Consider the following 26256-nt stretch of genomic DNA (forward strand, 5'->3'; position numbering starts at 1 on the left):
GGTGGTGAATTAATTTAAAATATTTGATTATAGGTTACAGGTCACACGAAAAGAATAAAGAAATAGTTTAATAAATCTCAAACGAACAATCAATTAACAACTTTCGATAAACTAACAGGAAAGCAAATCTCTTCGGGTACTTTGGTTTAGATAAATTACACCTTAAAAACATAGATAATTGCATACACAAATTCATTTATTCATGTTCACCGATTCCTAAAATGATTAGATTCGCGTTCACTATAACTAATCCTTTAGCAAACAAGTCAATTCAAACAGTGATCAGTTGATTAAACTAACATGCTTCCTAGTGTTTAGTTCGTATCAAGCAAGACCTGTAAATATAGTTAATCAAATTAGTCATTCAATTAACCTCTTGTTGATGGTCATCTAACAAGGCTCACACATTAACTTACTTATTCCCAAGTTAATCCTAGTTTCACATTCGTTATTCCTAGACTTATAATCTCGATGGTCATCAAAATCATAAGAGACAAGCAATCAAGCAGATGTTCATACAACTCAATTTACTTAACAATTAACAACAAATAATTATCATTAATACGTAAGGATCTTTTAACAAGCTTGGCAAAATAAATTAAACATAAAAAACAATCCAATATAGCAATTAATCCAATAATAAAGGTTTCATTCAATCATAAACACAAAGTAAAAGGTTTTTACACCTAAATCAGAAAGTAAACACATAATAGTATCACAGTGGAATGCTAAGCATGGTCACGTTAACAAACCACATGATTACCGATATGAATCCGCTCTCCAATCCCTTAGATCTTTGTTCCATATCAGCTTAACGGCCCTCTGGCCGCCTTCTAGACCCTCAAAACGGCAGCTATGAAGTTTTCTTGTTGCACAAGTCGAAGTGGAATATCATAGATTATGAAACTGGTGGAATGATATGGGGTATTTATAGTTGATGGAGATGGAATTATATGGAATATTAGAGTTGGATTGGAATAAGGAAACTAATGTGGCTTAGGGATTAAGCAAATTAAGATAAGGAAAGTGGTGCGTGGGGAATAAGTAACTTGGAGGGAATTTCCGTCCAGCTTTTATGCTTCATCTTCAAGGCCGATTTTGGATAAGATAAGTGTCGAATTAGCCAAAAGTCCCTCTCACATAACTCGTAGGAAATTTCTTCTAGTTTTCAGAACATTTTTAATCTCATCAATTGGACTTGTGAGTCATCAGATATACCCGAAACACTGAAGAGGGGTCAATCTGCCAGCAATATCCTTTTTGCATCTTTTCAGCTCCGTTCTATTCCTTTTGCATTCCAGCTCCCATTTTTACTGTAATTAAATATTTCAAAGCATATTAAGTATATTTTACTTCTAAATAATAATAATAAAGGCTAAAATATTAAGATATGTTTCACATAAATATATATAAAAACACACATATCAAGGGCTCTATTTATAGTTGAGGTGGCTTAGATCCAAAGCTAAGGTTTTGAGGTGGAAACCCTAATTCCTTAGCTTAGTGCCTAAGCAACCCATGGACTCCCTTCCATGAGGCTTGGACGAAATCCCCTAGAATCTTCTAGAGATTTTCGGCCTACCCCAACAAGGGTGATCCAAGAGCCCAAAACACCAACTATCAAATAATTACAAAACATCCCATGTATTTTTAATCAGTTCCTTTAATCCCAAAATTAATTCCAAATTAATTTCTGATTAAATACTAATTAATAATACGATTTCTATTTAATATATTATTTACATAACATATTAATAAATCATTTCATACATCAATTTATTATTCCAAATAATAAATTCAACATCTCTCTCCAACAGTCATCTTGTCTAGTTACCAGTGTGCATGCAACCCAAAAGGACCATGTTACTATCAAATCAAGTACATAGCAATTATAGTTATGGTCATAGACACCTAATATAACACAAAGATGTGTCGAATGCTTAATATTATCAAAGATCTAGAAGAGTTCGACATAAACTTCTCTGTGAGAGCCAAGTAGGGCTATGAAAAATCATTAACCCTAGAATGATACATGCATGTGCATTAAATAGTCTAACACTAGAAAACCATAATGACAGATAGATAGGCCCAACCCGCTAATAAGTGAGACTATTCTAGTATAAAACACTTTGACACGATACATTAATACCCCAACAATCTCCCCCTTTGTGTCAAAGAAAGAAAGGATATTCTTCATTGTTGCACTTTCTCAACCTTGAACGGACGAGTCATTAGATTCAGAAGGGTATTTCAGATTGTGAGATACCATCTGATCATGTCGGTAAAGCACGTCAGATCATCAGCGTTGTTTGACTTTGTAGCTTCAACCAAACCCAAAATGTTGTTCAGAGTAGTTATTGGATATAAATGTTTGTCGAGTAAGAAGAACATGCTTTTTACCACCTTTTCGCCATCCCTTCGCTTGTACACAACATTCCAGTTTTCCTTATTGATTGCCCAGCTTCAGCTTTCGGAAGTCCTTCGGTTCTGGTTTAGGTTTCACAATTTGTTTTTTTTACACAACAGCAATTTCTATATCCATCTTTGCTACTTCATGAATATAGCAAATCATCATTCTTTTCAAATGAGAAACAATTGGTTCATACTTCTGCTCATCCTTTGACAAAATCAGGAATAACAAAATCCAATCATTCGGATTTATGCACTGAAGATCAGCAAGAGTGAACTCGAATTCAGTACGACTTGAACCCCTGAAACCTTTAAACCTGACATTAATGAAGTTATCAGCCTGAAATGGTGCATAAATCTTTACCGCAACCACCTTCTGCAAGCTCCAAATCTGAAGTTGAGGTTTTCCATGCTTGAGTTATAATGAGAATAGCATATGGTTGACATCATAATGTGAGAGTGGTTCCCTCTCAATATGCTCAAAGCATCTAAATAGGAATGCTCTCAGAGTAATTGGAAAATCAAACTGCGAATCAGGCGAATTCACCTGTTCGAAAGAAACCATAGGCTCTAACCAATACAAACTTGGATTGTCAACAGCCTCATTTAGAATCCTTTACATGGTCCAAGGAGGAAAAAGAGATTCTTTTGTTTTCAATGTAACCTTCGCAACAAAGGCTTCCCTTTCTTGAGCTTCCAATTCTTTTCTAACACGTAAAATTTCATCAAGCTCTTTATTCTTATTTTTCCTGACATGCTTTTCTCCTTCAAATAACACCTCTTCTTCATCATCATCATCATCACCAATCTTTTTCTTTTCCTTTTGACCTAGAAGCTTCATTACCCTTCTGGTCAACTTTCAGTTTCTCTTCATGATGCTCATCGGACTTTGGCTTAGGTTGGGGTTGGGGTTCTTCTTTGTTAACATTATCTCCCCCTTATTTCGGAATAGCGCTGCTTCCCGAAACACCTTGTAATTTGTTGAGCAGTGCAAAAAATAGGCTTGAGCTTTTTCGAAAGATGCTGATGGACAGAGATAGTGAGCATTGAATCACAAGACTCAATAAGGCCTTGCAATAACTAATTAACCTCGGAAACACAATTTCGGTATACAATCTTTTTGGATTCCAGGTGATCCAGGCGTGTGTTTGTGTAATTCAGCTAAAGAGATAGAACTTTGACCTTTTCAATCTTCTGAGCTAGTTTATCCATGATCACATTTTCAGCAGCCAGATCATTTTGAAGCGGCTCAATCTTAGATAAAATAGAAGCAGTCATCTCGGCATTGTCAACCTTTATGTCGGAACGAACCTTAGAATGAGATTCTTTTTTGGTCTTAAGAGTAGTTTCGAGACTCGTATTAACTTTGTTGGCCTCTTCAGTGTTCTTATCAGCTGAGCTTCGGAAATCAGCCATAAATTCTTTGAATTCGGCATGAAGTTTTTCAACTTTTTTGGTCGTCTCAGCAAGGGTTTTCTCAGATTCTTTGATAGTCTTGGTTGAGGCAGCAAGTACCTTAGCATTCTCCTTTATCAATGTCTCAACTGTGGCTTGATGAGACTTGAGCATGAACTCATATTTTGATGAGGATTTTAAGAACTCTAGTACTGAATCCAATTTGTCATTGAGGGCTTTAAATTGCCCTTTTGTCAATGGTGCTTCATCATCGTCACTTGCATGATGAACTGTGAAGGGACTAAATACATAGTTCCGAAAGTCATCTTGATCATCCCCATAAAGAATATTAGGATCATCTTCTCGTAGAGGAGAAGTTGTGGAAGTGCTTGGACCGACGGTAACACCGAAATCAAATGCCCCTGTATCAAATACATTGACAGTCGACATCGAAGTACTGATGGTGGTTATGGTTGCTATGGAGTCGGTATACAATGGAGTGGATAAAGGTACAAAAATTTGGGGTTGAGAAACTCCAAAAGAAAATTTGGGTAAGGGGGAAATGGTGATAGGTGTAGTGGTTGTAATTGGAGATGAAATGGTGGTTGGAGAAGGTGGAGGAGTGGGCATGTCAAAGAAATCATCTGTTAAATGAATGGAAGTTGAAATCAGAGATGATACCTTCGGAATAGAGTCGGTAGGAGTTGGTTCCGAGAGCAATGGTTCTGAAGTTGTAGAAGTATCCTCAACTTCCTTCTGAACTTGTTCAGTCCTCCGAACATCCGAGTGAGTTTTTGATTCAAAAGGCTCCTAAGCAATCAGAGAAGGTGATCTCAGTTTACGAGCTTGTTTCTTGACCTTCTTCGTTTTTGGTACTACTTCCAAAAGAACAACCTTTGGTTTTCTCTTTCCTCCCATCTTTGCTTTTGCACCCTCTTCAATAGCTTTCTTAAGATCTTCAGGCATAGGTCGAACACCAAATACACGAAGCTTTCGGTACTCATTCACGATGACATTGTCAGTCGGATCATTCAACAGCATGGCTTCTGGAATAGAACCCACGAAGCTAAACTTGGTTGGATCAAATGTTACAAAAGAGGATGTTTGTAGAAACATAATGGCAGCCATAACCGAATCTTCTGCCATCAAAACTTGGAAGTGAGTCAGGGCTCGCTTGACGATAACAGATCAAATCTGAGCACACAAGATCTCTGAATGTCGTGTAGACGAAACAGTGCTTTGAACAAGTCGAGTCTAAAGAATAGCACCATAGTCCAAATTGATTCCTCTGTAATGACCATGGATTAAGGTGTAAAATAACTTAATAGCATTATCAGACCCAGCAAACCTTTCAGAGAAGCTTTTGAACAACAACAACGTGAAAAGCCCATTCTGCATAGGAGGTAGACTAGACTTCCTGAACTTTGAGAGAAGTGAGATATCGCTAATAAACCCCATCTAGTAGAACATTTCAATCAGTGTAGAAGAAGAAATTGAGTCAGGATCTACAAGCCCTTCAGTAATAGCAAACCCTAGGCGTCTACAGAAACGGGATTTTGAAATTGAAGTCTTGTGAGAAGCAACCTCGAATGTAATAACCCCTTCAGCCTGACTGTAGTTTGCAGTAGAATACGCCTTTGACAAATGAACCAAGGGTACAGATTTAGCCATGGTCAATGCTTGAGCCAGTGGTGAGAAACGGAGACATTCGATCATAGGGCGTAAAGCTTCAGGATATCGAGAAGAATCAATATCGAGGGTAAGGTTTTGTTGAGGCTTCACGTTCAACATCATCATGGAAGCAAATTGATCAGAAAACGAGGTAGTCTCAGATGAACCAACCATGGAAGCAGCGGAGACGGTGATGAACAGTAGAGAGAGAAAAAGAGGGTTTTTCGCCTTGATAGATTTTGAAATCTTTGATAGTGGTGAGAGAAAATCAATTGTCAAAACCCTTTTTATACATCATCATAGGTGAGAGAAAATCGGCGACTGACGGTCCATTATCCCTAAAAAGTAGTCTGGGAAAGCGTAATAGGTCATCATGCATCAGACGGCATGTAACTGACAAAAGTGATGTCAAGAAATTGAAAATGATGCGCCCAATTTTGAAATATTATCCCCAAGAAACCGCCCTTTCAAAGCTGCTTTTTCGGAATTAATAACAAATCACCACAACCTGTCACTGAATTATAGTAAATAATCGGAACCAGAACAAGACTTGGAAAAATCAAAAGATTTTTGTGCAAGAGTGTGCCAAAGAAAAAGAAATAAAATAAGTGTATAGCTGGGGAATTCTATGATGTCAATTAAAAATTAACATAAAGGCAGTCGGATCCCGGGCAACGATCTCTTCCTTTGGAGTCAAGATAGAATCGCAAGTGCTTGTGTGGTTTCTCGTTGAATTACGATCATCTATTTGTGAAGAAATAGTGAAAGGCTTCTTTTCATAGGCTTATATGGGTGGCTAAAGCTTCAATCGAATTCTGAAACTCAACATAAGTTCAAAAAACCGAATGAAGTACTTGTTTGACCGGTGTAGCCAATGAAACAAGTAAGCTTGGAATATCTTATAAGTGACTGGATAGTAGTGAAATCGCAAGAAAAATATAAATTGTATCATTAGTCTTGGGTCGATAGATTTTCATAAAGATCACTCAAAACTTGGAAAAGAGAGAGAGAGAGAGAGAGAGAGAGAGAGAGAGAGAGAGAGAGCTTTTATGCTTTGTAAGGTACCAACCAAAAGGTTATTTGTGTCAATTCTTTGGTGAAAAATCTAGAACATATTAATTCTTCACCATCAATTCAGAAGTAGGTTTCGAATTTTGGGTTTCACTTAAATCGTGGTGATAACGATTTCAAGATCATAAACACAGATGTTGTGTAATCATAAAACTTAGTGGTAATTTTTGAAAGTCTCAAGGGTTACAATTGTGAAAGTGAATGTGATGGAGAAATTATAAGGTGGGTCCGAAGAAAGTGTACCTCTACTACAAACGAAGGACTAAGCAGTCAACTCTTAACTCAATGTCAGAAGAGTAAGGTAGCTCAATGCCTTATGTGATTAGTTAGCCTAATTGGGAAGAAACGATCGGAATGAAAGTTTCATTAAGGCTTCAAACATAAATTCTCAAAGGTTTGGGTCAACATGCAGAATCATGCTTCTAGGGACACTTAGATAGTACAAAGATTCGGAATGTTATACCTGCCCCATCGTTCTGAATTGAGATCATGATGAATATGTACCTAAAAGCTTCTCAATAGTAAAATATTTTTGTATTTTTGTTTTTCTGAAAAAGATATAAAAACAAAAATAAAGAAAATATCTTTGTAATTTTGATTTTCTGAAAAAAGAAATAAAAACAGAAAAACAATTCAGAAACACTAATGAACAGTATCTTCTGAATCATTCTGAAGCTTGAAACCAGACGGAAGACACTTAAATAAAAAGTATACAGAGGCGTTCTAAAACCCAGATGAATAGTGTGCTCCAAAATATTCTGAAGCTCGGATCGTGAACAGTAAAATCTGAATGATTATGAATGCTTGGAAGTGAACAGTAAAATCCAATTATGAAAGGGATTTTGGAACCGAATCAGCTTCTATCATTCTGAGACCTTGTAAAATACGATTGAAAGTCGTTTCTGCCGTCAAAGTAATGATGTGCACTCACATCATTAACATATGTACCAACATCATTATCACCGATATACTTATAATTCTCTGGTTGAACATACATAACCGGTTCTGGCACCACGTTTACATTTTCAACAACACTATGATATTGACTTTTACTTGGAGTTGTAAAATTACCTATTGTGGTGTTGCCCCCTTTTTTGCTGGATAAGTTAGTTGCAGATGTCTTTCCTCTATCAACAACTTCGTTAACCCGAACACCTTCTTCAACCACCATATACACAGACACGGGTTTACCTCCAACATTATTTATTACCTTTATCAACTTTCTAATATCACAATCATCAACAATAGCACAATAATACATTTAGTCGGGATGTTGATAAGACAGACTGACTTTTGATTCATCGGGAATACACATCTTGTTTTTCACCAAATAAACAAATTCAGTGAATGTAGTGGTCTCGAAAAATTCAACACTGTAATAAAACATTTTCGGAATGTATCGCAATGGCCATACATATGATAGTTGGGAATTAACAAACTCTCATCTTCCTTCAATGATAAGCAATAAGAAATACTCGTTTGAACTCATTCTATGAATTTTGAAAGAAAAAAAAACTTAAGAAGAAAAATCATAAACTTTTAATCTAAAAAATATAAAATTTCTCATATATACTAAGTACAATATAGTTGTCAACACCTAAAAAAATTAGTCAACTTCTACAAATAAATAGTGTATAATGCAAAAAAAGAGTTAACTTCTACAAATAGGTAGTCCATAATACAATAAAGCAGTAAAAAAACGGAAATCATAGGTTCCTTGTCGAAACCGTATTTTTTTTAAATATCTACGGTTTGGGAGACCGTAGGCCTTCGAGAGCATACTTTAGGTTTCTAAAAACCTATTGTTTTCAATTTCAAAAATGAAAAAAAAAATTACTTAAACCAAAACCGTAGGTATTAAGGCGAAAGAGTAAGTGATCCTAATCATCTACGGTTTTGATAGTTATATTGGGACAATGCTAATTTTTGGCTAAAAATTGATAAGTAATTAGTGGTTTTGGCTAGTTCAGTAATTTGTAATTTTGTAATTTGTAATTTTCTTTTCTTTTTATGATATAGCCATTAAGACTTTAATTTAATTTTATAAAAAATATACAAAAGCAAAGTGTGGTTAAAACAAAAAATAAAAGTACTTTTGTGGTTAAACAAAAAAATATATATCGGATTTTTATGGAATTTGGCCATATAGAAAATAATTAATAGTATATATTTTTCTCTCAAAAATAAAAAATTACTTATATATTTATAGTACTTTGTTTTAGTCTCTGGGATAACAGACAACAGAGTGTTGCACAAAAGCTTGTTTCATTGTTCAAAGCATTCTACGTTGAGGTTTCATTTTCCAAAGGGTTCATAATTGAAGGTTCATGGAGTTTAAAGCTTTCCACCTACAAATCTAGTCCATCTGTCAACTTCTGAGAATTCTTCCATACCTTAAAGCCATATTCCACTTTGTGAAAGTTGATCCAAATATAGCCATGGATCATGACACTTCTCCTTCCATCCTTTTTCATGCTATTACAACTATTCATTTTCTCAATTCAATGTCCATATCTTCTGTACCCTTTTCAGTTTCTTCTCACTATTTCACCACTGCTATTCAGGTATATATATTCTTGCTTTTATTGTGATTGTTTTTGTTGTATTTAATCACATATAATCTTACTTATCTTTGTTGTTAATTACTTAATGAATTACCTTTTGGAATTTAGGGAATTTCTCAAATGTTTTATGTAATCTTTGTTGTTTATATGATTTGCATTTTGTGACTTGCTTCAAGCATGGTTGTGTGTCAAAGTTTTCTTGTTATATTGTTTTGGTTGATAATCCGTGTGGTGTTCACAAGGTTATTATTCTTCATTACTTCATATGTGTAATTCATTTGCATCAACAGAAGTTTTTGATGTAGTTTCTAAACTATATAGTTTTGTGCTAGGTGTTTGCAATATTTCATCGGCATAAATGGGTGTTTGTGAATGGTTTAAAATGATAAGTCGCAATAAGAGAAAGAAGAAAAATACGCCCATAAAGTTGAAGGTAATGTCTTTAACGATACGATCTTATTTTAATCTTTGTAATTTGAAATTTAAATTGAATTGAATTTACGTTTATATCTTTTCTTACTTCATGGGATTAACCATAACAAACTTAATACGAAAAGCTAGATCATATATGTGCTTATTATTTTACTTGTTCCAATTTTATCAAATGTCCCCGAAGGGACACTTAATGCTCGTTATAACAGATACAACATGATTCTATCGATTCAAAAGGCTTAAATAACGGGTATTCAATGGAGAAGGAATTGGGATTTCTTGTCTCTAGTAGAGAAGTTAAAGGTCTTAGCATGGGAACCAAGGAATTAGCCGCTATACGAATCCAAAGTGCATTTCGAGCATATAAGGTATGTGTTTTATGTTTTTCATTTTGTGGGTCTCATGTACATGTAATAAGGATGGGACCCACAAACAGTTGCGGGTTTACTAAGGATCCAGGGTATCCCGTGTTAGAATTTCGAAAGTGATATCATTGTTCTGTTATAAAAGAACGTTTCTTCATGATACTCTTGTTTTGTATACAACTAAATTAATGATAGGCAAGGAAAACGCTACGTTATCTACAAGGGATCTCGAGATGTAAGGATAAACTTACCTTTAGACAAGCTTCTACTGCTCTTGAAAGATTGCATTTTTGGAGCAAAATCCAGGCGGAAATCAATAGTCGTCGCATGTGCATGGTCAAAGAAAGCCGAGTAAAGCAGTTGAAACTTGAAGATCGGTTGAAAGTTGAGGCCAAGCTTCAAGAACTTGAGGTACAACTTAAATCCCTACCACATGATATTTAACGCTAAAAGTTTGGATGTGATTGTTTAGTATAATACTTTTGGAAGGAATCGAATGGAGTTGGGTTATGAAATAATTAAAATCCTGAAAAAACAAAATCTCTAGAGGTGTTTGTTTTTAATAATCTTGAAGTTATATATATATATATATATATATATATATATATATATATATATATATATATATATATATATATATATATATATATATATATATATATATATATATATATATATATATATTGTAAAATTATACAACTATGTTTTCTATTAACCAAATCGTCTATAAATATATTATAAATTCCTTTTTTTATGGTTCTCATTCTGTCAGAATATATTATTGATAATCGTATTTTGTAAGAATGAAAATGAGTGAAAAACCATACATGAGAATAAAAATGAATAAAAATTAGTGAGATTGTATGATAATAACGATAGTTGTGTGATGTTGAACGTATACACATTATCAAACAACTTATTCTTTTATTTATTCTCATATAATAACACTGTCCACACACGGCCACATAATAGATATATATATATATAAAATGAATTTTTTTCACCCACCTTATTAAAAGCGAAACTTGAAGACTCCGACGAAATTATAATTTTCATGGTTGTCAAACTCGTGATTCTAATCTTAGGATCGTACGATCCTACGATCCTAAATATGAAAAATGAACCAGGTTGTAAACAGATCGCATTCGGAATAAGGATCACATGTAGGATCGTAGTTTCGGGGTCCGATTCGATCCTATATTCCCTTGATTATTATTTTTTTTGCAAATGATTTTTTTTACCATTTTATGTCTTTTATCCTTTACCAATTCATCGTTTATCATTGTGTGTTATGACTTATGACTAATATTTTAATGTTTTTGTAACATTTGAACAAAAAATTGAATATTTTTTATATTTTAAAATTATGTTTATTTCTCGATCTTGATCTTGCAAACCCAAAAACGATCATATGTAGGATCCCGATCTTGATAACCTTGATAATTCTTTTTGGAAACTTAATACACTAATTCAACGAAATCTAAAATCCCAACTCCATCATATCCCTCGGAATCTACAAACCCCTGACTTTTATCTATGTTTTTGCATTATCGTCCTTGACTCTTGAAAAACAACTCTTTGTTCTTGTGAAAAAACCATGGTTCTAAAAAGCACGTCATGGCACGCCTCAAGGCGTGCCATGGTGCGAGGCGTGGTGTAGCCGTTACGAAAATGTTTAAGGCGAGTTTGTTAAGCGTGACACCCAAATAACGTGTCAATGCGCGTCTTATCGCGTTATGGCGCGAGTTTTTTTAATTTTTTTTTTCTTTTGTTTTTTTATCGGGCCTAAAATAAATGAGTTTTTGTTAACTTTTTCATATTAGATATTAATATAACACTTCTAAAAACTTCATATATTTGATAAAATTCAATAATTATATGATTTATATCTTTTTATGTATATAATATAGTCACACCTTGAAAAACGTCATGACTCGCTAAGGCTTGTCATGGCTTAACTTTTACCTCACCGCCAAGCCACGCCTTACGTTATTTAGAACCTTGGAAAAAATCCTAAGAAACATTGTAAATTTGCAAAAGTAGTATCAGTAAACATGTTATTTGTTTATAAGTTTTTAACTAAAAGATAATGAAACTAATATACAAATGATATGACCCAATATACTATTTTTTAACAATAACTATTTTTAATGCATAATGTATGAGTTCAAATCCTCTTTAGGCTAAGGTCAGTGTTCATCACCCACCTACTAAAAAGGTATTTTTAGTCGGTGTCATATTAACTTCACTACATGTTCATTAACTATTAAAAATTGTTACCACTCCATAATATTTATCTTTTTATTTTTTTTTTTTTTTGCATTAGATTAATTAAAAAACATAATTAATAAACGTAAATAAATATTTTACATTATTTAAAACCTCATTAAATAACTCAAATTTAAAACCTAAATTACTAAAAAAACATAGAAATTTAAACATAAATTACTAAAAAAAACATAAAAACATAGAAAATAACAATAATAATAACAACAACAACAACAACAACAATAATAATAATAATAATAATCTAGGATGGAATTCGTAAATTTTAAAAATTTGTTTTAGAAGGAAATTAGAGATGGGGTTTGTTGTGCTTTTGACCCAAACTTAAGAGACCATAGTTAACAATTGTTGAAAAATATGTTCTCTTCTTCAATTAAACAGACACCTAGCTTTCATCTTCCTCACTTGAAATACCTACATATTTCACACCTTTAAAAAGAGGTTTTTTTTTTAATTGCTTCCGAATGCTCCAAACGGTCAAAAAAAAGAAGCCAACCAATAGCAAGCTCCGTCTTCATCTGTCTTTGCAGAGACTCCACAGCCAAGCCACCGGACGTTGGGACGATATTCACTCGTCCCTTGGGATGCCAAGCCAACTTCACACATGCGTTTATACTCCATTCTGAATAGCCTTATATAAGATAGAACACATTTTGATGATTTTTTCTGAAGATGGGAGTTGGTTCCCAAAAAAAAAAAAATGAGATGACCGCGTAAACCAATATCAACTCCAGTAGATTTTCACCAATCTTAGAGCAATTTCGACGGATCTGCAAACTTGTGTTTTGCAGACTCAATTTCCTACAATGGATCTGTATAATGCCATAATGGTCGGCAATTTGGTGTAATGCTACGGTAAGACAGCAAAATGGTGTAGGACTATTCATCACCCCTATATATATATATATATATATATATATATATATATATATATATATATATATATATATATATATATATATATATATATTCAATTTTATCCATTTTATAATAATAAGAAATCATTAGTGTTATTATTTATTTTTTTGGAACTAACCTAGATACTATATTAAATACTCGTTTGTTATATATCTATAATTTTAATAGTTTAGCAAAATCAAATAATTAATACATTATGATTTCATCATATCACAAACTTTAACAAGCATACCATAATCCATTATTTTATCAATTAATACTATTATTATTAGTAATTTATATATTATAATAATTAAGTTAAATGAAATCATATAATATTAAAGAAAATATTATTTTATAATTATAATATTAAAATATATTTTTAAAGTTATTTTTTTAGTATGTGGTTGGAATTGAAAATAGTTTTTAAGAGATTTTTACCTAAAAATTGTATAATTTATAGCGGTAGCTTTGGATGGTCTTAGAAAATGGTATTCTCTCCGTCCCAAATTGATAGTCCACTTTTGATTTTTGAAGTCTTTTTTCTTCAATTTTGACCTTAAATATTTTTATTTGTGTTATATATTACTTGATAAAACTTATAAAAATAAACAAACATTTAAAATACATTACTTGATAAAACTTATAAAAATAAACAAACATTTAAAATACAATCCATTCATATATTTTGCATCAAGTATTATCTATTAAAAACAAAAATATTTAAGATCAAAATTGAAGAAAAAATTTTCAAAAGTCAAAAATAGACTATCAATTTGGGACGGATGTGGTATTTATGATAAATAGAGATAAAAAGAGGAAAGAACGATGGCCGGAGATGGGACCCACAAAAAACCATTGTGATTTACTAAAATTTTCGATCCACTTCCTAAATTTGCTTTTTATCCAAATTCATTTTTTACTTTATTTCCAAATTCATTACTCTCAGGCCCATTTATTTTTCATTTTAGTCAAAATGATCTCTTTGGTCAATTTGGTCATTCTTACTATTTTTTTCTTTTTCTTAATTCTACCCACTTAAAATGAAAAATAAAATAATATACTATGTATTTGGATTACCTTACGTTTTGAATTGTTAGTAAAACATTAGGTTATTTTCCTATACGATTGTGGCTATTGTCATGTGTCTACCAAAATTTTATGGTTATAACTTGGTTCCATCATAAAATGCCGATTTACAAACTAATTTTTTTTTTTCATTTTTTTTCTCTTATATACATTTTCTTTGTCTATTCTTTTATAGCAAATCGTTTATTATTATTATTTATGTTAGCTTAAGTCGTCAACCCATATAAATATAATAAATAGCAATCTACTTTGTCTTGGACTAATGCTAGATACAAGTAATCATTTTAATAAATTCTTATTTCTTTTTTACATATTATGAATAAATTTATAACATTGACTATCTTTACAATTAAAACCAGTGACCATTTTTGTCAATTGTATAAACGTGGACCATTTTTGTAATTTATTTATAGTTAAAACTTGGTATTGTTTCTATAATTCCAGTATAATTATAACCATTGACTATTTCTGTAATACGTCTAAATATAGACCATTTTATATATGTTTCTTCACATCACCTTATTTTCTGTCTATTGGATTTTATATTTCATTGTATAATATTGTGATTTTTAATTGATATTTTGAAACCATTTTACATGTTATTTAAAAATAAAGATGATAGATTTCAGACAAAACATGAAACTATATATAAAAATAACAGTTTTCCAAATGTATGATTAATGATTACGATTTTAAATCTTTATATTGTTTTACTTAGTTAACCGTGTAGCACACGGGTTATAACCTAGTTTATGATAAATAAAGATAGAAAGAGGGAAGAACGATGGCCGGAGATGGGACCCACAAAAAACCATTGTGATTTACTAGAATTTTCGATCCACTTCCTAAACTTGTTTTTTATCCAAATTCATTTTTTACTTTATTTCCAAATTCATTACTCTCTGAGCCCATTTAATATGTCTATCTATTTTGGTAAATAAATAGTATTACTCATTCTATCAAGTAATAATATTCTTTTAGGAATAAAAGTTTTGATTGTAAATTAAATTATTTTTTATGTTTATAGATTTTTAATTTACTTTTGAATACTAGTTATAATTTAAATGCAATAACTATAACTTATAATATCATGTTTAATATTGAATGATATTAGCTAGTTATAAATATAAAGTTTATTTTTTTTGAAACCGGCAATTTTTATTAAAAGGCACTCACTAGCAAGTCACTAGTAAGAGCCAAACTTATCAAGGTATAAATATAAAGTTTAACATTGTTGTCTCGAATTCATATAAATTTTAAATATAATTTTCAAAAATTGAAATGTGATAGCTTCAATTAATGCACATTACTTGCGAAAGAAGTGTGGTTAATAGAAGTCTGATGCGACGATGGATGAAGATAATCAATTTCACAATTTAATGTTTAATATAAAAAAGATAAAAATATTTACTTCAATTTACCAGATATGAATTGATAATTTATGGAAAATTTATTCCAATGTATAAAGTGTACCTTTTTGTCAAATGTATGTATGATATTAATGCATAATATATATATATATATATATATATATATATATATATATATATATATATATATATATATTAAAGTGTTTTATAAATGTAGTTTTTTATTTAATAAATTTTGATTTAAAAGTGTTCCATAATATAGGAACAATTTGTTAGAATTTTAAGATGATATAATTTATATTTTTTACAATAAAAAAGATTTTAAAAAATACATGTTTATTAGAAGCTAATTAATATAAGTGTGTCTTTCACCATTTAATATAAGTTACAAAAGAATATATTGGGAATGTATTTTTTTGGATAAAAAAATATTAAATAGAATAGGGTCATAGATAAACATTATTTGAATTTTTTGTATTTTGCTGATCTAAAAAATTAGAGATGAATTAGAGATGATCTATCAAGAGTTTTTCCTTAAATTTTTTCATAACATCTCAACTCTCAACTCAAACAATTTTATAAGCCTTAATACATCTTCATGATAGTAGAGCTTTTTCATCAAATTATTTATAACACTTACCCATTTTGATCTATATAAGTTTATTGATTTTTATATAAGTTGGTCCGTTTTAAAGTTACATTCAAATAAATAAAAGACAAAAACACTAATTGAAAAAGCTCTTTACAAGAGCTTGTACATTCATAATAACTTTTGAAAAACATGTCATAATAATAGGTGATAAGATTTTCCATTCTTTAACAATGCCATTTAACAGATGAAATGGTGTGATGGGCCTAAGACAATGGTGGAAACCACATTCAGGAGGATACAACAAAGAGAGGAAGCAAATAACAAACGTGAACGAGCATTAGCATATGCATTTTCTCATCAAGTATATCCTCACAAAAAAAAAAATCACGTCTTTATGAATTTTTTTTGTTTTGAAATCAATGAAACTAAATTTATGTTATGATGATTTTATATAGTGGAGGGCTAATTCAAGTCGATATTTTGGCCAAGCTTATTATGATCTAAGCAAAGAAAATTGGGGTTGGAAATGGACTGAACGATGGATTGCGGTATATCGATTAGAGGCTCATGTTGTTGTTCGGCCCATTGTTTCACTAAAGACCAGACAACCGAAGAAACCATGTGAAAGAACAAAGATAGAGGTTGGAAATGAAAAATCAGATAATTAATAAGTTATTGCGTATGAAAGAGATCGCATGTTTGGTGTTTTCATGACATGTCCCTTTCGGTAGTACATAGTGAATGGGTGTGAATTATTTATGCTTTTTGATTTATTTGTTTATATTTTATTGTAAGTAATTTTAATTTTTTTTTGGAACCAAAAGTAATTTTAATTGATTTTGGAAGGTTTCTATGACATTCTTCAGTTTTGTAAATGATATTCTAAACTTTAAAAGCATCTTTATTGGAAGTATCTTTTTTGTATGAATAATTAATAGAGTTGCTATTTTCTTTTTGTTTTTTTTCATTGATAAATCTATTGAATGCTTATTTTACTTTTAAGTTTTGTACATATAAATCCTTTTAATTCAAAAATAGCTCATTTCGCATCCTTTATTGTATTTAAATTTTAAATAATTATTATTTTTTTACTAATTTATTTATTTTATTACTTATTTAATATTGTTTTATATATAACATTCTAATTTATAACAATCATATAATATTTTCAAATGTAAATAACAAAAATAAATAAATATATAAATAAAAGAAACATTGTTTTTCGACCAATTTTATAGGAAAAACATTGCTGATTTTTTTCATCAAAATCATTCCTACTTTTTTTTTATTAAGATTTACCAAAACTCTAATTTTATGGTTTTACTATCAGTTATATTATCATTTTGATTTCATAAATAATTATAAAAAATATTTGATTAATAATAAATCATCTTTCTTTTGAGGCCATGAGGTATAATCCCTACGTCATCTCCTTTCACCTCACCACCATCTCCTTGTTGTGTACATGTAACATGAACCACCTTCATGAAAGAAGAGATATGAACATGGAGAAGAATGAGATTGGGTGAGAAAACCCACACTCTTCCCCATTGGTAATGCCTCAAGCTTCTTCCTTATTTGTTTGTTACTTCCCGTATGACGCATCACGAAACGGCACGATCGTGGAACCGGGAATGGTGTACACAACCATGGCCACGAGAGGAGCTTGTGCCTTGTATATCGTAAGGCCTAACACCCTAAGTCTATCTCTCCATTTATAACTAACTTACAAATCTCTCTCTCTCTCTCTCTCTCTCAAAATGAAAAAGAAAATGTGTCAATCTATTTTGCTCAATTACTCGTTACTCCTTGTAGCTAATTAGTACCTACTATCTAGAGTTATTAAAAAAACTTAGAGAGAATTCTTGATGTATCCATGTATTATGTTACAAAAGATGTAGAGGTGTTGTCATGTATTTGGAATGTGGGAAGGAGTTAAGACTAAAGTGCCCTCACTTATGATTCTGAGGATGAAATGTTTTAAAGGGATGAGAGATTGTAACACCATAATTTTTAAATGTGTAAGAGTAAATCGAGCGTGTAGATAATAACCCTTAGATGTGTTGGCAAAATACCAAACTAGAAATTTGTGTAGTTTCGAGAATATTTGTTGAATTTATATTCATTCTACTATTAGCCAATAATCGGTGTTTTATATTATGAACATGAGACTTACTGGCTTTAAATGATAAATTTTTGTTCTTGGAGTGTAGCCATCATGTAACACCCTGTTATGGTTCATTCTGTGATTCAGGGTCGTGGGTCGGAAATCGATTTTGTAAAAGCTTTGAGGTCTTAAGGAGGCGAAGTTAGTGCTTGAGAAGGAGGTAATGATGGTTAGGAGATCAAATCTTTGAATTTTGTTTTAGGCCGAAGAGTAGAAAAGGGAAAGTCATAAGTTGGGATCCGTACATGAAATATGGATTTTATTCGAGAAGTTTTTAGTCCAAGATATCTAGATGATATTGTGAGGCTTTTCATCACCTTTCTATAGATATAAAGATTGTCAAAATCGGAGTTAGAATGAAGAAGTTATGGCCATTTGAAGTTAGGAGGGTTTTTAGGTTGAGCCTATTACGCTAGATGTACAGGGTGTACATTGGGCGTACTAGGCGAGATATGATCACGGAGTCTAACCTAGTACGTTCGGCGTACTAGGAGTACGTTGGGCGTACGCATGCTGATGCCAAACCCTAATTTTTAGGGTTTTACCCCTATTTAAGCACATTATCTGACCCTTCGACCTCCTATAATCAGTCTTCACTCCCTTTAAGCCCTAATATCGAACCCTAGCCTTGAGAGTGAAGATCTTGGAGTCTTTTGGTGATTTTTGTGCATTCTTGTTGATGAATAAGGTCTTTAAATAAGGTGGTGTTGCTTGCAAGCTTGTAGATCCAGAAACTCCTTCAACTTGTGCATCTTTTGAAGGTATAAAGTCCATACCTTGCTGATGTTCTTTCTAGATCTCTTTAGATGGGTATTTATGAACTTTTTTCCTAAAATCTTGGACTTTCGTGAGTATGAGGTACTCCGGAGCTTCTTGGCTATCCTTTTAGATGTTTTTGAGTGCTTTGATCCATAAAAATGGTTGCTTGACCATTTCCTTTGGCCCATGCAGGATTTAAGTGTCCTTGAGTGTTGTGGAAGTTAGAGTTTTGAGGTTTGAGCCCTCTTTAGTCATGAAAATACTTAAAGTCAGAGACTTTATAGGTTAAGACATTATTTGGGATCAACTCTGAGAAATGGACTTAGTGACTTAACCATTAGAGCCCTTCACGATGAGTTTGGGCTGATGTGGAGTACGCTCGTCATACCCAGCTCGTACATAGCGCGTACTGGCCAAAGGTGTCGTACGTTGGGTGTAGATTGAGTACGCAGGGCATACTCAGTCATTGGTCCACCGTTGACTTTTGTTGACCTGATGACTTTAGGTCAACTGTGGATTGGGTTGGACTTATTTGGGGCGAAATGGTCTTTTCCTATTCTTGGAATAATAGGATCATTCATGGGGTAATATCTTAATTATTGATTAGGTTTGTATTTATTATTAGTTGGTGCAAGTTTATCCAGTTCAACGACCCGAGCAGTTATTTGGTTACTAGGGGATTTACCAGCGGATTTAGGATGCTTGTTGTCTTTGTGACTCTTGTATAGTTGTATGTATATATATATATATATATATATATATATATATATATATGTGTGTGTGTGTGTGTGTTAATCAGTTGGGTCTTATTTGTTGTTATTATTATATGTGATAGTGTGTATGCTGAGACAGCTGATAGTCTCCAAGGTTGTTGATAACCCATTGGGCATGCTGTTTGCCCACTGAGACCTTAGGTAGTCTCCAGGATTGCTGATAACCTACCAAGCGTGCTGTTTTCCCACTGATACTTCGGGTAGTCTCCAGGTTTGCTGATAACCTATATCTATTTATTATGTTGTGTTATGTGTGGTATTTTGGGGAACTCGCTAAGCTTTGTGCTTAGGATTTGTGGTATACATGTTTCAGGTGTTCTTATATTAAAGAAGGGGCACAGCTCGATTGCATCGCGTCAATGGGGGACTTATATATTTGATAACTTTTAATGATACTCTGATAAATGTTTTAAGATCTTTCAATTGTGATTTAAATAAATACTTAAAGTTTTAATCGAAAAAATTGGGTTGAAATTTGGGGCGTTACAAGTTGATATCAGATCCTTGGTTTGAGGGATTCATGCACACTCTTGGGTGTGCTTGAACTCAAATTGAGGAGTTGGTAAAATTTTCTAAAATAATGATTTTCTAAGAAAGTTTTTAAAATAAAAAGGAGTGTGATGCATGCAATCAACCGAGCTCAAGTAAGTGTTTCACAAAATACCCATGCATGTTTTATGATTGATGTTTAATGTGAGTATATGAGAATTGCATGCTAGATTATGGCTAAGGATATGTTCAGTGTTGCATGGTAGGATGCTTGATTAAGAGAGATGCCTTTATGCATGCTGTGTGGGCTAGTAGTGATGCATGCCAGAGATTTGAGATCTTCAGGAGCTTCTTGTTGGATTAGGTGTCTAAGATCATAACTATAATTGATATAAACTTGAATTGATAGTAGCACAGTCTTTTTGGGTTGCCCTCAAACCTAGCAATAGGACAGGATGTTTTGGAGAGAGAGGTTGATTTATTATTTGATTAATAGATTGAAATAAATTATTTGTTAATATATTATGAAAATAATATATTAATTAGAAATATTAATATTTAATTAATGTTTAATCATAAATTAATTGGAATTAATTTTGTGATTAAAAGAATTAATTAAAAGTGTAGTGACTAAAGTGTAATTGTTCAATAGTTGAGCAAAAGGCTCCAGAACCTTCCACACATAGGGTGGACAGTTTTTATAGGATTTAGGGTTTCTAGAATTATCCTTGGAGGATAATTAGGAAGCTAGGTAATTACTCAATTCAAGATAATATTATTATATTTGTTTTGGGCTTATCTAGGGTTTCCTGACTGCACTATATAAGGAGGCCAACCCCTAGCATTTTAGGCACTCATCACCCACCATGGGTTGGCCGAATTTCTGATCTCCTCCCTCCTCTATCCTCAATATCCTTCTTATTTGTGTTGGGTGTGAACCACTAGAGGCACGATGCTTGTGGTGCTTGCTTCCAAAAGATCAACAAAAACGATTCTTGATTGTTTACTTTAACAACCAACAAGGTATGTATTCTTACTAATGAATTCAAAATTTTGTTAGAAAATTTTGTAGTTTGATATATAGTATGTTGCCTTTATGTGAAAGACATAGATCCTTCTTAGGTTGCATGTGCCCTAATCATTTAATTGTTAAATGTTTTCCACTTAGAGCATTGTTTTTTGTAACCAACATAACCCATCACTTCTGAGGTAGGACTACCTGTTTATGTGATGCATTTAGTTCTAGATGCTCGAATGTTGCTTGCTTTGTGCTCTGTAGAACTCATAGTGATGTAAGTTGGCTATCGCATGAATATGTTAAGTTACATGTATTGAAGGTTAAATAATCTTAGAGTGGTTGACTTGGCCTTATTGCATAGCTCTTGTTTGAATCTAACCGTTATATGTTTGAGTCTTTTAGTCGAAGGATTATCTAAGCTTTGTCGCATGTAATTGTATTCGTGAAGTAGTTAACTAACATTAGTAGAGGTCCTTCAGCAGCTGATGACAGGGTGAGGTGGGATTCGTAGGAGAGACTAGGAAGGACTTTAGTGCGAGTATAAATACCTTGTAATTGTTTCTTTATTTCTAGCTTTTATAAAATACAGTGATTGAAAAAAATATATTGATGCCAGGGCATGACGGGGCATTGGGTCGTCCACTTACAAGCTCAAGTTTCTATAAATATCAATGACTCAACAAAACATGAATTCAAGAATCGTTAATTGTTTTAATGGTTCTACTATACGCTGCCATTTGCTACTAAAAGTGGATACGATTAGTATTTAGTATTGTGATTAGCCACTATTAATTATCATATACCTTTTGCATGGTCTATATATTTCAACTATTTATGTGAAATGCGCTCTTTAATAAAAATAGATACTCTTCTTTGGAAGGATGGGCATTGCTTATTCACATAAATACGGATCAAACTTGAGTCTTCTATACGAAAGTATATTAAATCTCGAGTGATTTGTCAACTTGGCCTTCACGACAAGTTATATGAAATACTTAATCTAGTTGAATTGAGTTGTCTTAGTCAATTATAAAGAAACTAGCTACACCCATAAAGCAATTGTCTCCATCTCCAAAGAAACCAACACAAACGAAAGAAAAAAGAGAACCCTTAAAGAAAACAAAAGAGTCCTTCACATGAATCAACCACATTGCAATAATGACACACATTTTCATGTTTGTACCTTTAAGTACTTCTTCTTAATGCACATTCAATTTCCCTTTGGCTCCAAGACTCCTCATCATCCTACTTTAATCACGAATCAAATTTCTTGATATTTAAATTATTTAGCTTCGTGGCATTTGATACCATCCATTTCCATGGACCACTAGCCACCGCGTGCCGAGGTTACAACCGCCATGAAATGGGACCGGTCCGGTTTTGTTTATCATCAATAAATGAAGCTTTGAAAATGACATGTTCTATAATAATTTTGAAAAGGTATTTTAGAATTGATATGGAAAAATAAGAATTGAACAGTTTTCAAGTAATACAAGTTAGGGGCTGTTTGTTTTTTTTTTTTGTGAAGAGCTGCGCAACCATTTTTGTCTGTGCCGCGCAGACAACACGCAGACATATGTCCTCGCAGAGTGTTTGTTTTTTGGAAGTGCGCAGACTAAAAAACGTCTGCGCGAGGTCTTCCTGGCGCAGACATGGGGCCATTGTCTTCAAAGGTCTTCAGACTTCATTTTAACCAAAAAAAAAAAAAAAAAGACCACCAGTTTTTTTTTTTCTTTCTCTTTTTGCTGAAAATGCATTTTTAATCTTTATGACATGAAATTAAGTTTGAAAAATTAATTTATTTCAACGGCTGCAGACGTTAAAAACAAACAGTCGTCTTATTGGAGACTGCAGACATTTGGTCCACCTCTTCTGTCGCAGAGGCTTGTAGATGTGGTTCGCAGACTGCAGACATTTTGGCTTCAAAAAAACAAACAACACCTTAGTCTTAACAACAAGGATTAATTTGACTTCCATAATGTTATGTGGTGTGCCATCTTAATTTTGTTAATTTGGATAACAAGCTAATTTTTTTTTTGTCAATTAAGTTACTATACTTAGGAAAACAAGCTATTTGGTCGGTGTGTAAAAATGTTAATCCAATTACCTAGTTGAAATAAAATATATAGTTTAACAGCGTTACTAAACTTGGTATATCAAAAGTTTATGTAAATATTAAGTTCCTTATGGACGAATAATTTAAAAATAGTTTAATATATTTATTGTTTAAAAAAAATATAGATTTATGAGTAATAAAGTGTGTATTAATTTAACACTTTAATGACTAGTTTAGTATTATATTCAACTTAAAATCTATAAATGTCATATGTATGCCCTCTAGATACATTAATTAATAGCATTATCAAAATCATCATCTATTAGGTAAGCAATAACCCAAATCTACAATTTTAAACAACTACATACAAATGTTGTGACATAATAAATATGAAAATGTTTGTTTAATGATCTAATTAGTAATAAAAACATAAGTTTATTACCTTAAATTAAGAAAAAGAACAGTATTTTTTACCTAAATTAACTGATAACAAAATACAATAGTTAAGTTGCCTAACAATCCAAATTCGCAAATTCCATTCCAAATACCCATTTCAAGCTTATGAATGCTCTCATAATGTCGATGTGAAAGATGAGATTAACGATCATGACTCTTTTTTCATCACATTCTTTTTATGGATTTTGATAATCGTTATTAGACTCTATAAATTACCAATTGAAGAATACTTATAAATAGGATATACACGATAAAGATCCGAAATCCGCAAACAAAAACAAAGCTTTTTCTTTCAGTTTATCAACTAGTGTACAGAGATCCAATTGACCAATCATTAAAAAAAGAGCAACATCCCAACATTATCTTATGGCTTCAATCAATCACCAAAGTGGTCAATTTTGTGTCGGAAAACTATCAAGAATATGTTATCTATGTTTGGTGAAGAATAGAATGCATAATCAAAACATATATATTGCTCTGTTTTAGCAGAGTATTAATTTCGATCCCAATTAGCGTACATAAACTAAGAGCAGATGTAATTCAAAAATAATTTAGCATGGAGTTTAGAGTTAAACATATGCTCGATTAAAACAAAATACAAAAATCTTGAAAAAGTAGTAGTAGCGGCCATTGATTTGACTCTGTGAAGCTGAATCATCTTTTTTATCCTCTGTTTTCGTAAAACTGTAATTGATCCTGTAGTTATTGCAAATTCCACGGTAATCAGATTGATTTTACGATAAATAGCGAGTAAAATTTCAATGGGTGTTTGAGATTTATACCTGTTCTAGAGAAGATTATAAAGAATGAAGGTGAATCAATGGCGAGAATCAGAGGAAGCAGAGGACGGTTTATCAGAGATGCCGTCGTCTTCCTCTTGTTCACCTTCAATACGTGCCGGAATAAGATACCCAGAGAACCCACCTACGCCGGAAGTGAAACCGGACATAGAAGACGGGTGGTCAACTGCCGCAGCGCCGACGAACGGTGGCTGGTCGATCCAAGCACGAACTGAAGATGTGTTACTGGACTGAAGGGGTCCCCTCTGAGAATTGTTATTAAACAAATCATTCTGTAGGAACGGCGTTGTTTGTGTTGGCGGCGAACTGAAGGGAAAGCCACCGGAAGCACCACCGCCCCAACCCACCATTCTTTCCGGCCAGCCGGAGCCATCTAGAAACATACTGTTACCTTCTTCGGTCTGTTGGTGGTGGTGGTGGTGGTGAAGCATCGGATCTTTGAATGATTGAAGAGAGAGTCTTAGATCTTGAGTTTGATTACTACTTCTTGAAAGAAAATCCGTCGGTGAGAAGCTCTGATGAAATTGCATTGCCGACGAGTTACTGTTGTGCGGTGTTGAGGAACCACCCATCGGAAAAAACGACTTAATCGTATCAGCTATGGAGTCCGAATCAAGAGATGGAGGTAAAAAGCTTGAATTTTGAGCGTTACTCATTTGATTATCAATAATACAATCATTTGGGTGTTGTTCAAAATTCAAAATTGAAGTTGAATTTGTGGCGGCGGTGGTGGAAGTGGGTTTCCAGGCGGGAAGCTCGTCGAGCTCATCAATGGCGGTTTTGGCTTTTTTAATAAGCCAGTCGACGGCTTTGCTCGGACGGTCGTACCCCAGGCGGTCTTGTACGTCGTAGAATTGGATGGCAGTGTGGGCGGCGAGGCGGACACGGCGATCTCTCGGTCCTTTCGCGGTGCATACTTTACTGTGTCTATCTTTCCGACCAGTTGACCGTACAATGTGACCACCGTGAACTTCCACAATTTCGCCACCGGAGTTTCTCAACCCCAATCTCGACGACCCACCCACCGGTGACTGCCGCCGGCAGAGTTCTTGATGTTCGTACTGATAACTTCCTCCCATTTTCTCATCCGTTGCATTTTCGTCTTCCACCAAAGAAAACAAATACGACCGTTTCTTCTGCGGCGGAAGCAGAGGTTGCACCGCCGCCGCCGCCGCCTCCCCAGCTAATCCACCGTGAAACGGAAACCCATGCAACCCAATTCGAAACCCTTGATTATCTTCCTCTTCTTCCGCTACATATCGTGAATCCAACAGTTCTTGATTCTGATTCAAGCTGTTCTTGTAAAAATCCAGATAATTCCTCTGAGAATCCAGACTCAGACCCTTTGGAAACGAAAACACAAAACTCAAACAAAACACGAACTACTTTCTTCACTTTGATCAAATTCGCTATAAATTTCGATTAATCTCTGCAAGAAGTCAGAAAAAAACTGATCCTGCAACTGCATCGCCGTAAAGTGTCTGCAATTCAGCCCATAATCAAACTCCATAACAGCACACACATACACACACAGAGATAGATTAAAAAAAAAAAGTAGACCTCCCTAAATTGTAGCCTAACCCATCTCCACCTTCTC

At 33.1% G+C, this 26256-nt stretch overlaps 2 protein-coding genes across 2 annotated transcripts; one reads left to right on the forward strand and one right to left on the reverse strand.

Annotated features, from left to right (window-relative positions):
* Positions 1-10097: 10097 nt before the first annotated feature.
* On the forward strand, positions 10098-17050 carry LOC145074293 (protein IQ-DOMAIN 10-like). The gene is made up of 3 exons (XM_079020697.1): positions 10098-10318; positions 16386-16502; positions 16597-17050. The coding sequence occupies exons 1-3, from the start codon at positions 10235-10237 to the stop codon at positions 16807-16809; spliced, it is 414 nt and encodes a 137-aa protein (XP_078876823.1). The 5' UTR covers positions 10098-10234; the 3' UTR covers positions 16810-17050.
* Positions 17051-24307: 7257 nt separating this feature from the next.
* LOC145072380 (transcription factor TCP4-like) lies at positions 24308-26039 on the reverse strand. The gene is made up of 2 exons (XM_079018795.1): positions 24642-26039; positions 24308-24555 (listed from the first exon to the last, which is right to left on the reverse strand). The coding sequence occupies exon 1, from the start codon at positions 25736-25738 to the stop codon at positions 24677-24679; it is 1062 nt and encodes a 353-aa protein (XP_078874921.1). The 5' UTR covers positions 25739-26039; the 3' UTR covers positions 24308-24555; positions 24642-24676.
* Positions 26040-26256: the final 217 nt, after the last annotated feature.

This window comes from Lactuca serriola, chromosome 9 (genome assembly GCF_051521515.1).
Source record: "Lactuca serriola cultivar US96UC23 chromosome 9, Lser_US96UC23_V15, whole genome shotgun sequence".
In the NCBI taxonomy this organism is placed as follows: domain Eukaryota; kingdom Viridiplantae; phylum Streptophyta; class Magnoliopsida; order Asterales; family Asteraceae; genus Lactuca; species Lactuca serriola.